The sequence below is a fragment of the Parus major genome, chromosome 6, assembly GCF_001522545.3.
Source record: "Parus major isolate Abel chromosome 6, Parus_major1.1, whole genome shotgun sequence".
Lineage (NCBI taxonomy): Eukaryota > Metazoa > Chordata > Aves > Passeriformes > Paridae > Parus > Parus major.
In genome coordinates, this window is record NC_031775.1 from 15,774,619 (window position 1) to 15,789,157 (window position 14,539).

General features: G+C 35.8%; 1 protein-coding gene across 6 annotated transcripts in view; it reads left to right on the forward strand.

Annotated features, from left to right (window-relative positions):
- The window catches only part of MYOF (myoferlin), a 62,480-nt gene that overhangs the window by 9,120 nt on the left and 38,821 nt on the right, over window positions 1–14,539 (forward strand). For all 6 annotated transcript variants that reach the window (XR_004498103.1, XM_015633472.3, XM_015633468.3 and 3 more), the window contains exons 4-13: window positions 4,252–4,360; window positions 5,583–5,667; window positions 7,775–7,935; window positions 8,433–8,561; window positions 10,056–10,118; window positions 10,230–10,280; window positions 11,877–11,907; window positions 12,362–12,477; window positions 13,602–13,728; window positions 14,049–14,152. Coding sequence is in view for 5 of the 6 variants with exons in the window: in XM_015633472.3 (XP_015488958.1) it covers window positions 4,252–4,360; window positions 5,583–5,667; window positions 7,775–7,935; window positions 8,433–8,561; window positions 10,056–10,118; window positions 10,230–10,280; window positions 11,877–11,907; window positions 12,362–12,477; window positions 13,602–13,728; window positions 14,049–14,152 (976 nt within the window). In the remaining variant the exon portion in view is untranslated. The remainder of the gene's footprint in view (window positions 1–4,251; window positions 4,361–5,582; window positions 5,668–7,774; window positions 7,936–8,432; window positions 8,562–10,055; window positions 10,119–10,229; window positions 10,281–11,876; window positions 11,908–12,361; window positions 12,478–13,601; window positions 13,729–14,048; window positions 14,153–14,539) is intronic.

Consider the following 14,539-nt stretch of genomic DNA (forward strand, 5'->3'; position numbering starts at 1 on the left):
AGCCTGAAAGAACATTTGGGTATTTTTCCATTTCTTTGTTTTCCTGGAGAGAAAATTTACTGCTTCATTTACAGGATCGCTAAACTTTTGCAGATAGGTTAATGAGAGCTCATCATGGTGAGAAGTCACAATAAGTGGAAAAGATAAATAAAGCAAACCACTGTATACAGACAGACCATCATAGGAATAAACCAGAGGACTTGTATGATTCATGCTTAGTTAGATTTTCCGGCATAAAGATGTTTGAAAAGAGAGCACATCTGTTTTCTATTACATCTCATACTGTTAGTAGAAAGATTTCAAATTCTTCCAAATCTTTATGCAGCTAAAAAAATCTCAAAACCCCCACTGTAATGTCAGTTGTCCCTGTGAAGTTAAGAGAATGAGCTGGGATTATGTGCTTCACCGTGTCCTTTGTGTAGTTAGTAACCTAGTGAGACAGGAAAAACAGATTGGGCACACCCTTTGCTCTAACAGAAAAATGCAGCTACAAATGAGCAGTGCAGCAAATTATTTAATCATTACTAAGGATTTCTCATAGTTAAATAATTTCCAGATTGCTTAAATCCTCCTACACTGTACCCTTTTGTGTGAATTCTTTTCCACATCAGTGTGACTGTACATAGTTGTAGGCTTTCCTTGCATCCACTGTATGCAAGATCTAGACAGTTTAAGATTCAGTTCTGGGCTTTTCTTCCTTGCTGAAAACAGTATCCATGTTTTGTTTATTTTTTGAAGTTTGTTCTTGCAAAGAGTATTATCAAATAAGTAAAGATAAAATAGAGGTTTTTCTTAATAAAAAGAGTTAAACATAGCAGGAATAACAGAAGGTGGGTGTTTGGTCTTGTAGCATAATCTATAATGAAATATACACATTGAGAAAGGTTGAGTATATAATTATAACTGCAGCATAGAATCAAGTTTGCTGATGAGAATCATAAATATAAACCTCTTCCAAAATAAACCCTTAAAAATAGATGAAAATAATTTAAATGCTTGACTCTTGAGTAATTGAAACCTTGGGTCTTCCAGTAGAAGTAGCATGTAAGCAGCTAGAGGCCATGAGAGGCTAAAGAATTTAGTATAGATTGCAACCTTCAAACCAAGAGGAATAATAAAGTGGTTGGTACTGTGAGTTAACACTTCCTGATCCAGAAATGGGTGTGAAGTTTCACTTCACTTGGTTATTTGGGCAGCTAACAGGAAGTGCTAACCACAGCACTAACGGATTAATTAGCTCTGGCACAAATGCAACTCAGTGTTTAATAGTTGGTCATCAGTAGTTCATTGATTTCATGCTTATAAGGTAGGTGTTTTCCTTTGATCACTGGGGAAACTGTCATAAGCCTGGTAAAGTTCAAAATCATCTTCTGAATAGGGACTTTGCAATAATTTTAGGTGTTGTCTCCAGTGGTAGACCAGAATGTTTAAACTGCTTGTGGCAAGACAGGGTTTTTGCTTTACTCCTGCAAATGGAAAAGTTTAAGAGGCCAGACTGATTGGGCACGTTACCTGTAGAAGTCTTAGGGATGGCCAAAAAGGTACTGAAACATTTAAGAAACAATATTCATTTGCTTTGGTCTTCTGCTAAAACAGCTGATAAGCAAAAGGTCAGAGGATGCATTAAGCTGTTCCAGTAGCAGAAACTGTCCCCCTTGATGGTGTCAAGATACTAGTGTGATCTGGAATTAGATGGACAAATGTTGATCTGCTCAGGCAAGAAAAAGAAAGCTGAAATAGGACCAGCAAATAACAGTGTCCTTTGATGATGAACAGGTGCTAAAAACTCTTTTCAGCTATGCTGGAAGGAAAGGATTACTTATCATCTTGTAAGTCATGACTTCAGATGGAGATCGCATACAATCCTGCCTGAAGATGAAAAGTCTTCAAAGTTCAGAGGAACCCAGCAACTTCACAGTAGCCATGCAGAGAACTGGTGTCTAGTTACCTGTCAGAGGGAGCAGACCTTGCAGCAAAGCACTAAACATCAATGAACTGCTGAGGGACATGATCTCACAGCAGCCCCTGAGGTCTGTCTTAGCTGACTTAGCCCAAAGATTAAAAACCCAAGAGTAGCATGTCAGAAAAAAAGGCTTTCTCTAAGACTTTACAAAGTGACAAAGATGAGACCTAAGGATGATTTTGAGTAATTTCTTGTTACTTTGGAATGTATTACTTCAGTTGTTGAGTAGATGTATGATCAAAACCAGACTGGACATAGTCCTGGGTAACCGGTTCTAGCTGACTAAGCTTGAGCTGAGGCACTGGACTGATCCTGAGTGATTCCTTCCAGCCTCATCACTTCTGTGGTTCTGATAAAGGAGGGGTGAAACCTCCCAAATCCAGGGAAGAGGATGACTTTGGGAAAGACAGAACAGTGCCCAAAGCTTAGAAATTGTCTAAAGTCTAGAAGTGGACTAAGATAGTTTATAGACTGAATATTAAATTTCTCAGTCTTGGTAGAGTGGAAAGAGACTGGAGACTGTTGTTGCCTAACCTGCTAAAGGAGGGGGAAATAAAAGAAGAAATAAAGAAATAAAATATAAATATAGAGGCAGCTGGTTGCAAGCAAGAAGTCTATATTACTGATTCCCTCTTCAGTCTGCTGAAGGTGGTCACTATTTTAAAAATGGTTACTATGCATTCAAATGTGTGCAGTTATCATTTGTACAGGGCAGATGAGGATGTAGAAATGAAAATATACAGTGGAAAATTTCAAAAGCACTACAGGTGAACAGAAATTCTTGAGTTAATGTCACCAGATAGGAGGGTGTGGTTGATGAAACATTCATCCTGATGATTTGAGATTACTTTGGGTGGCTTCTGAATTGATGTTTTTGAAGTTAAGTCACTCCAGCTCATATCAAATCAAAAGGTCAAGTCTACATAAATTTTCTACAAATGTGCATAGGAAAATATTTTCTTTCTCTAGAATCTGATTTGGCCTAGCTGCTTATGGGTAGACTTGTTGGGTTTTTCCCTTCTATGGCATCTCAAAATATGTAAGTTTCTGCAACTAAACAAGTTGTCATGTGTAATACCTGGAAGGTATATTTGCAGGAAATTGATGTCTTATGCTTCTTTATCTTAATGCACTTTGCAAAAAATTAATTTATGTTCTTGTGACACAGAATGCAAGAGTAGCTATAATGCTCCATGTCAAAAAATACCCCTGCATCCTTAGCTGCTCCATGAAAAAACTGTAACTTCAGGGGACCTCAGTTAGGTTCTCTGTGTACAGATCTTTTTTCTGCTTTGGCAGCAAAGCTGGTATTTTATTTGTAACACATATTTTTTGAAATATTTACAGGGTAAAATTATCTTGGCTTTTTTTTTTTTTTTAATAGAAAAAATCCCAGTTATTCCAGTAATCCACTTCAATATGGGAGTAAACTGCTACTACATACCATGGGAATGAAATACAGTGCCAGTGCAGAATATCATGAGATCAGTACCACACTAAGAAATGTTGCCAAAACTAGAAGTAGTCTCTCAGGTTAAAAGTACATGTGATTTTCATCTTTCTGGGAGAGGGTGGGAGTGACTGATGCAGTCCCAAAGCAGGCAGAAGTAGCTCAGAAGTCTGACACTTGTCAGATCCCTTTGAAACCTTCCTTTGGTAGACTGCTCTAGAACCACTAGAAACATTCTGAGAATTGAGAGGCAAGAAGATGAACCTATTCCAAAACACAGAGTATGGACAAGAAGATTAATTTTGTAATCCTCTAATAAGCACATTAATTTCATTTGTTCTCTTTCACTGTTTTCTTTACAAAGATGTGAATATGTCTGGTTTTGCATCTTTTTCTGTGTAGTACAACAGCTCTTATACCTAGTTCATATTCACTACTTCTCACCTGAGAGTTTGCAAATCAGTGTATGGAAAGAAATTTTTATATTCTTTAGTTTACCAATGAGAATCCAGTGTTGGAAATAAGTGTCATGGCTGTTGAAAGTTATAGAGAAGATTATTTTCAAAAATAAATGAAAAATAGTTTCATTTTCTAACATCTTCTAGGTGTCTAAAGCTCTGGCTGCCAGAAAGAACATTTGAGTGTACTGAACATTTGAGTGTAATGAAACAGAAATTAAAACTTAGCAGTACACAATCATTTGTAATAGTCTTTTGTTGTGCTTTAAGTTTTCAAGTCATGGCTGGAGGTACTTGGTTGACAACAGATACTAGCAAAAGACAAATGGGAACATCTGATGTATAGTTGCATTCTAATTATTATTTTTATTTAATTTCAGATTAATTGGAAGTGCATCCGTAGCACTTAAAGATCTTGTAGGCAACCAAAGCAGATCTTTTCCCTTCAAACTCATACCTCTACTGAATGAAAGGGGACAAGAAATTGGAGTGAGTGACTTACATTTTCTTATTTTACTGGATTCTTGATCAAAATGCTCCAGCAACAGGGCTAATATCAATTTAATTCATGGAAATTTCTAGCAAAAGTTCCAGACAGAAGAAATTTATAACCAGACATATATTTGTATATGTCTATACAATTTTGTTTTCTCTGTATATATTATGTATTTGTATATATGTGTTATAAATATTATGGGCCACAGAGTATGCATGAAAATCAGTCTGAGGTTGAAAAGGTGCATTTTCCAAGTTGCATATGCCCTTTTTTTGCCCTATGCTTTGTAACCTGTTCAGCTTTAGCTACCTGTTGTCACAGCACTGGTTCTGGAAAGCACGTGGTCATGTGCATGTTCACTGCCAGCTCTGTTCAGAAAGTTACACAAGAACTTGCTTAACTTGATTTAGCACATGTTTAGATTTAAATGGCTATTAACTTAGTTATTAATTAAGTAGTTTTTGGAACCTGGGACCTTACTGTGTTTGTGCAGTGCAGCTGTAAAGGCACTTCATACTGCATTCTAGTACACTTCAATAATGAGAGGCTCTAAGCATTAATTTCAGTATCTCATCAGCTGTATTTTAATAACATGATTAGTTGGTCACAGGGTTGGGCTTTTTTTGCTGACTTCTCGTGTTACTCTGGCAACTGGGAATAATAATGGTTTGTTCAATAATCCAAAACCACAGTCAAGCACAAAAAAGATGGTTCTATAATTAGAATGGGAAATGACAGTGTTTTTCTTCCAGGATGGAGATATGAACAAGCAATTAGAGAAGTCAGATAGGAAATTTTACTTATGGTTCAGACTTGTTAATTTGTTGATGAGAGAGTGTTCTCTACTGCCTTTGTTTTTCTGTCAGCAAATTTAGGATTTCACCTTGTCTGCCCTGATTATTGTGGAACTAAACATTTGTAGAACATTTTACATGCTTGTATTGTGACAGATTTTCTAAATATAAACACAGTAATTCCATTTTTTAGATATTATTTTAGAACTCAGTCCATTAGCTGTGAATTATTGTTTGTATGTATGCATATATATAGGTTAATATTCTTAATAATAGTTTATTAATTTACTAGTAGATAAATTTTATAAAAGTGTTGTGCCCATGAAGAGTTAACTGTTAAAGTACAATGTTAGAACAACTTACTGCTTTAAATCAACTGTTGTGAATACTGTGGGCTACATAAAAAACTATTTTTCTATAGGCAACAATTGATTTGGTAGTAGGATATGAGCCACCAGCTGGACCTGCAAATCCAACTGATCCAGGAGGGACCGGTGCACAGGAAGGTATTTCAATCTTTTCTCAGAATTATTGTTAAAAGCTCCTGTAGCTGTTTAAGGTAAGGCAAGAAAGCCATCCAGCACCACTGTTCAGCAGATGCAAGCATGTCAAGACTGCCAGGAAGTGATTTTAAAGAAATTAAGGATGATTCAGAAGCTAAGAAAAAAATTTGCATTTCCTGACATAAAGTGGATTTTAGTATCATTTTCTTTATTTGCTTAAAAACTTTTCAAAATGGCTTTTGTTTAGGAAAGAAAGGTTTTTGAATGTTCAAGTAAACAGTGATTATCTCCTGCAATTCTAGGGCTGTCCAAAAACAGAGAAGTCCCATCTATTACTTTCAATGTCAGGGAGCTTTGTGAAAAAAAATTACTGAATAATTAAAGCTCTTTTCCCTTTTAGAAAAATTAAGGTTTGGAATGGACTGGTTTATATTAGGTTGATATTTGACTAGCCAATGAAATATTGTGATCAGTAGGGAATATTCTTTGGTCTCTCCATATATCGTATTAACTAGGCTTTGGCTAAGAGCATTTTTGAGATCTGGTTTTCTAGACTCTTAAAATAGCTGTGAAATAACAAGCTTTTGCAGTACATTGGAAAATAATAAGCCTAATATCAAAGCTGTGTTTGTGCAGACAGAAAGAAGTTTAATAAATGTTTTGTGTTTGAGAAGTAAATCAGTTTGATCATTATTTGGTGATAGATAATAACATAAGAAGGAAAAAATTGAAATCAGGAGTCTTCTGGAGAGAAATTTTGATTGTACTGGGTTCTCTCAGAGGTGTTCTTGGAGAGTGGAAGAATAAGTAATATTAACCCAAAAACTGTGTTAAATTCTGCACTTCAAAGTAATTTTATAGAAATGTGGACTTGAAGGCTAAAAATGCAAATTCATTTTTATGAGATTATTTTGATAGCTGTTAAAATATTTTTTAATTGTAAGATATATAAATGGCAGGTTTTTGGTACACAGCAACTGCATGAAAATTATTTCAGTGTGAATTACCTAACACACCTTAGTTAGTTATTATAAATACCAATTTCCCATGAAATGAAATCGCTTTTCCTGAGATAGCTGAGTCAATTTCAGAAGTGAAAAGTTAAGTGCTAGGGTATGTAATCAGTTAGCTGCATGGATCCATTCAGTCAAATGCATTTTGAAAGATGTTAGAGAGGTGGGTGGAGCCTTCTGCTTGTAAAATCCATGGTATGTCAGTCTCTCTGGTTTTATACGTCTCTTACAAGGACCATGGAGGACTTCATTGTACAAGGTGATCATCAGCTGTAATTTATGAAGTTAGTGTACATTCTGTTAGTGCCAACCACCAGAGACACAGCTCATTCTTCCTCTAAATTTTACCATAGTCACTGTCCAGTTAAGAAAAGCCGGAAACACAAGGGAGTCACCACTTTTGTGGTCTAGATATTTATGGATCCTATTTTGCAATACTGGAATCTCAGAGTAAGATTCAGTATTGTAGTGTCATGTGGCTGTAGAACTGTCTTTCACAAGGGTTTGCTGATTTCAGAACTGTCAAAGAGCCTTACTGAAAAACTTATTCCACAATTAAATGTTGTGGAGAAGGATTACATTTTATTTTGGATGGCAGACTTTGAATGTATTCATGCATTCAAGATTCTGAACTAAAAAACAATGCTGTGCTATAGCCTAGTCTTGCTGATGGGAAACAGCAAGATTCATTAAACAGCAATGTTTATCCAATAAAATTAATAATGGAATAAAATTAATCCCTTGTGGTGTGGAATTGTGAACTAGTTGGGGGATGATGTCAGCTGAACTTTGCTACAATCGGTCGATTAAAAAAATGTATGGGAATTGTATTAGACACTCTGCATCCAGAAGAGAGACAGATCTAGAGTTAATTTTTTTTTAGGATATAAACTTGTTCTTAAGCAGGCTAAAAATTACTAGCTTTCAAAAGGAGTTGGAAAAATGTAATTGGCAAAATGTAGTTGGCAAAAAAATTGTTGATGTGAGCTAATAATAGAATTTTAGTGGAACTCTTGGATATCAGACTCTTACTCCTGTAACTTTAATAGCAATTTCTGCTATTTATTTATTAATTACACTGTTTTTTGCTGTATGAGATGGAGAAGATGATGGAGGTTACGAGGATGGGTTGGATGGTGCAGTTGGTGGTATCACACCAACAATTCCAAGTGGCACAAAGGAAGCCCAGCTAGCTAAACGCATCACCAGAGGAAAGAAAACACGGAGAATCCTCTCTAACAAACCACAAGATTTTCAGGTAATAGGTTTGTTAAATATTGTATGTTCCCTTTTTCTGCTAAGCATAACACTTATTTTACACAGCCTGAGCATAATTTAATATCATCTTATCAAATGCACCACAGAGATAATTAGCCACTGCATTTGAAAGCCAGTATTTCAAAATTATTCCTCAAATGTTCCTGTTACTGAGATGAATGATTTTGTACAGTTCTGACTGAAACAGGGATGAACCTTATTTACTGTATGGTTGTATAGATTTCAGACTACTGTAGCAGCTTTAAAAATAAATGGTAAAGGCAAGTGAAAAAGCTCTAGTGAAATAATTAACCCTAACTTGTCTTGTGAAATTATTTACTGTCATAATAAAGATTGCAAAGTCTGGTTCATATCTGTCAGCTACTTCAGGTGTTGGGTAATATTTTTGGTGGTGTAATAAGCAACTGTTGTGATCAGGATCACAGATAATATAGAGAATGAATTAGTACAAATTTTTTTTTATTTTTTTTTTTTCAGATTCGTGTTAGAATCATTGAAGGTCGTCAGTTGCCTGGAAATAACATAAAACCAGTAGTCAAAGTTCATGTTTGTGGTCAGACACACCGGACAAGAATAAAAAGAGGAAATAACCCATTTTTTGATGAAGTAAGTGGTGTGAGAACACACTAGCTGAAGTGTTGGGGCTATCAAATGTAGAGAAATAGTTCATACAGCTTTCATTATGATCAATTAATAAGAATTTACTAATATTTATGGGTAATCATGGCTAACATGCATTATGACATCCCTAGTCCTTTTCTTTATGTATTCACATCACTGAACACATCTCTGTCACTGCCAGTCTTAGCAGATAAAACTGCCTAGAAGGAAGTCAAGCTTTGTATGAGACATATGGAACATTTTCTTTGGTGCAATTGGCCATGTGACAGAATCACTTTGAATAGTATGTGTGCAGGTTATAAAAATCATAGAAAGATTAATTAGAAATCATTGTAGATCTCTGTGGTGTGTACAGATAAGTGCTCAGAGCAATGCCATAGGACTGCCACAGAATCTGGAAATGTCACTGCCTTTCTACCCATGATTTGTAAAAGCACAACTAGATTTCTCTGTCCAGACAGGGGGTCTGTATATCAAACACACTGAAATACAGGAGAGAATTCAAAGCCATCTAAGGGACACGAGAATGATCCCATGGCTGGAAGGCTAATGCTGCAAAATTAAAGTGTAATAGAGAAAATGCTGAGGGCAACTCTCATTGTCTGGGCATGTGTGGAAAATTCAGAAGCTTTTGGAACATGGCAGGCACGTTTAACACACAGAGACAAGACCAAGGAATTTACAAAACTTTGAAACTTGAACTAACCTGTAGGTAGCAGTCAAGATTTATGAAACCATGGGAAAAATAGGGAGGGCAGAAAGTTGATTGCACCTTATATTGAAACAATTCCTTGGCAGTCTCAATATCCATAGTAGTCTAAAACTGGAATAGGAGGGACCATGTTTACATACCCTTCCATTCTTTTTTTATAAAATACTGACTGGAATATAGCTGGGATCAAAGACCAAGCTTAGTGAGGCATGATCTGTTATGATAACAAACTAATATATAGTATATATATCTTCATGCTATCAAACTATCAACTATATATATCAATCATGCTATTGATTACTATGGCCTTGAATTTAAATGGCCTTAAAAAATTCAGATAATTACAACCACTATCACCACTAACTCTAAACAAAGGCTCTGAAAAACACAACAGAGATGGTTACACCAGGATTTAGTGCTGTGGCAAATGAACTTTACAGTTTCTGGAGTTGTTCCCCTGAGAAAAATATGAAGTGCAGAGCAAGGAGCAAAGGGCAGTGCTGGAAGTTTGCAGCACAGTTATGCTGACAGTGTTAATTCAAATGGAAGCTGTGACTGTCTTGCCTGTGGTGTACTGAGTCAACTTACCAACTTCTGGTTTTCATTCTGCACTAAATTACCACATAAAATATCCATCAAGGAAGCAAGGTAAAAATACTGTATCAGGCATGCTTCACATGGCTCCTAAAATAATGCTTTTGCATTTTATGTTCAAGTAATTGTGTTTATCATTTTAAGACAGGGTTTTTTGTTTTTTACCTTGACAGATATTTTTCTACAATGTCCACATGACTCCTTTAGAGCTGCTTGATGAAACAGTTAGCATTCGGGTAAGAAAAACCAGTGCATATTCACAAGGTGCTGGATACCTGTAGCATCCTCTGGCCATTTCACCAGGTTGTTTAGGAACATTCCAGTTTCATGTTCCTCTGTCTTTTTAGGTGTATGATTCTCACTCTCTACGAGCAGACTGTCTAATGGGTGAATTTAAGGTGGGTATGAAATAAGCTCCATATCTGGACTAAATTAAATAAAACTAGAGAAAAATTTTAAGTGCTAGTTTTAAATGTTTACATTTATACTTCTTTTTCATGGGGCCAAATAATTATCTGATGATGTCTTGTTTCTCAAGCTAGAAACCATTTGCTCAAAGCACTAGTAAGCAGGTTTTTTTATTCGAGTAGAAGACTATTATTAAAGAAATTTGTGTGGTTTTTATACCAACTTCTCTAATTTGCATCCAGGTAACTCCTTCTTTTGTGGTCAGGTGATTATTTGGTATGAGGTAGGGCTTGAAGAGATGATTTTATTAGGTAGCTAATAGGCAGAATAGTGATATATATGGCGGTGTAAAGACACACATTTTCAAATTATGTGGAGAAGTGTTCCTTTAGTCAGAAGTTAAGTAAAAACAATGGTGGAAAATTAACTTATTTAAAGTAGTTTCTGTGGTTCTGATGATATTAGTGAGATTGTCTCTATCTGGATTTGTTATGGTCAGCTTTGGGAAGTAGACATCTGCCTGCCAAGAATTCCCATGGCAATTGTAATGGCTACTGGGATCCACTGTTACAACACTTCCAGTATCAGTGCTGGCTGTCTTTTCTGCCTTTTTGCTTTTCTGCTTTTCTGCTTTTCTGCTTTTCTGCTTTTCTGCTTTTCTGTTTTTCTGCTTACTTATTTGGTACTGCATAAATTCAATAGGACCAGCTTTTTACAAAAATATCTAAAGAGGGAGGAGTGTCCTTTTCTAAATGAAACACCTTCTGCCACGAAGCTGGTTGTTTTTTCTTCTCGCTGCTTATTTTCTTTGTGATTTCTGGTGATTCAGTCAGTGGTGTATTTCTCTGTGGAAGTTTGAATATTCACTAAGCAGGTGACAGCACATCACTCAGCTGCTTTCTGTTCCTGCAGGCACACATTCCAACAGGAAACCACAAGCATAATTCTGTCTAGAAAAATCACCCTTTCAGACTGTACCTGCAAGGGATACTAGCCCCAACTGCCATGAGCAAACATACTTACATTCCTGAACATGTTTAAAGTCTGATACAATGAATGAGGCAATCTTGTCCAGATTTGACACACTGGGGAGAGAAACAGTCATATTCTTAATAAGAAAAAGGAAATTATTAATTTAAAAAACAAAAAACCAAGTCTCATTTCTGGAACTGAAGGATGAGATGTTGAGCAGGAAGAAGGAACAGAAGTGTTCTGAAAAGCCTGTGTGAACATAAAATAATGAGTGAGCGTAAGGAGTTCAAGAAGCAGTAAGCCAGCCCCATCTTGTGTCTCTGGTAAATGAAAAAGCTAGGGATCCAAGAAAAAAACAAAATAACTACATGTGTTATTTCTAACACATCTTTTCTTGCATTTTCTTTTTGTCTGCTCTATCCATTTGAAATCCCTGATTTTTCAGTGTAAGGCATTTTCTCTTTCTCCTAGTAATATTCTCTGTAAACTGTCTTTTCTTTGTGACAAGAGAACAATGTAGTATTGCCCATGAAAAACATGGGGGGAGTTGCCCACCATTTTTCTGTTTTGGTATTTCTTCAGAAATTTCTTCTTCTTTTTGATCTTTATTTCAGATTGACATTGGCTATGTTTATGATGAGCCTGGTAAGTAATGGTTACTTCAGAACTTCTTGCCTTGAAACTGCAAGTTGAAACATTTCATTAAATTTCTAAAGTAAAAGAAGAAACTTAATGTAAAATTATTAAGGTTTGCTGCCTTAAGTATTAACTTCAATATATAGCTCAACTTCAGTATATAACTCTTTTCAGTGAATTCACAATGAGGTACAAGCCCCTTTTATATCAGACTTAAAATTTGAAAAATAACGCAAAAAATATTGGATAACTGTATCCCTGAATTAGTACACCAAAACAGTTTAACACCAGATTTCTTGTTTTGGATGGCACTATTGAGACCTGTCTAGGACAGGATTATTTTGTTAAATAATTGAGGTAATTTACAATAAAGCATACTTTTGAAATAGCTCACTGCTTATATGATGTCTGCATTTTTTAATGGATATTACTGGGGCCGATGATGATGTTTGTTTTATTTCAGGCCATGCAGTTATGAGAAAATGGCTTTTGCTGAGTGATCCTGAAGATACAAATTCAGGAGCCAAAGGCTATATGAAAGTCAGCATGTTTGTCCTGGGAACTGGGGATGAGCCACCAGTAAGTTTAATTTAAATGTTTTTCTTCCCCTCTCCATCCCCACTGATATTTATTTGTGCCCCCCCAAACACTTTTACTACTGTATAATTTGCTCTGTGAGCAGTATTTATAAGACAGAATTTACAAGTGGTTTCTGGGGCATCCTGTACTAAGTGGTTAACTCAAAGCTTGTTTTGTTTTTCTGCTCAGTTCAGCAACCTCTGTGATTTGTGGATACTCCTTCACATACTGGAAGTAGAGATCTGTTAGCCTGGTTTTGCATGCAAACTAATATGTAATTCTCCTTAGCATAGCTAAGCAGGCAGAGTAACACTGATACCAGTTCCAGGACTAAGTCAGGAGTGTCTCCACTACCACAAAACATAGACAAGCCCATAGAGAAACCAGAGTACTAGAAAGCTCCAAATTTTTCCTGATGAGGATCAGACCCCTCAATAATTACAAGTCAGGCACAAGTGATTTGATGTGGATAAAAGCAGTAGATAGTTTTAACAATCCAACCTTCACTCTCTGCTGTTCTGTCAAGGTGAAAAACAGTGATTTTTTTCTTGTAATACTTTTCTTACCTGACCATTACCTGTATTTTAAGTTCTGCTTTTCTTCCTGTCTGATATTTTTTGCATACTGTTACTCTTTGGTTAAATGTAATGCCCAGAACCATGGCAGATTGCCTTTTAGTTTCTTATTAACTGTTCCTCTCTGCTATCCTTTTAATTCTTGAAATCACAAGGATATGTGTAGTTATTAGTGGTGTTTTTATTTTTAAAGGAGGAAGCAGTAAGTTCTGGTAAGTTGTATCAGACTTGTTAGCCTTTGCTAATTGTAGTAAATGCCTTCTCTTGAGACGAGTATGAAATTTGGATGAAGTTGGCATTGTACATGTGCCAAAGTCATCATTGTCTGATGGTGATGACTTTGAAAGTGTGATTATAATGGGCTCCTCAGTACTTTGGAGATAAAACTGAAAGTAAAATAGTTTAGCCAGAATCAATTTTTTTGTGGCTTGATAATTTGATACAGTCTCATTCATCATGAAACTGACAACAGCCTTTAGCTAATCAACAGAATCCTAATTCTGTACATTGCCTTGTCTTTTTTTTGTCTGCAACTGTATCCCCCAACAGGTTGAAAAAAGGGAGAGAGATAATGAAAGTGATGATGTGGAGAGCAATCTTTTATTACCTGCTGGGATTGCACTTCGATGGGTCACTTTCCTTCTCAAAATCTACAGAGCTGAGGACATTCCACAGAGTATGTAGCTTCTCCCTACTTGTCCACTGGTGTTTGAATACCATTAGAAATAGTTATTTATGGTAGCTGTTCAGAAGAGAATATAGGTGCCTTTTTATCCCTTACTAGCATACTTTCTCACCTATATCTGTGCCAAATAGCAATGTCTTCAAATATATGTATCATGTTTTTCAAATACAGTGATGCCTTTAAATTCAGGAGCAGATCAGAACTCTTATGATGTTTGAAAAAAATTTATATTCTTAAAATTGCTCCTAAGCTAAAATTCTTAATTTTTTACCTTAATAATAACCTGAATTTAATCTTTGACAACTCTCCAGTGGATGATGCTTTTGCACAAACTGTCAAGGAAATATTTGGAGGAGAAGCAGACAAGAAAAACCTGGTAGATCCATTTGTAGAAGTTTCTTTTGCTGGGAAAAAGGTAATTTGGTAAATATCTGAACCTTTGTATTCTTACTGTAGTCCTGAGAACAGATTTCATATGCCGACATGAATGTTTAAGTTTACTGGAATTATGGAAATTTTTAAAAATTAAAAAATAGAGTTAACTTTATTTAACTTCATAAGCTTTTAAACTTTGTTAACTTTATTAACACTTAGTAAAATGACAGACTTCAAGGTACAATAGAAAGGGTGTAGAACTGATGACTAATGAAAGGAATGTATGACTAAAGGCTAGAACTGACATATGCCAGATTGCTCACCTAACAGTTGTTCCTGATTGCTTTTAGTAATTGGTGATACAGATCTTTCTGGGCAGACTGACCACATTTGTTCATTTAAATAATAAAGTGTTCCTTAGAATGCC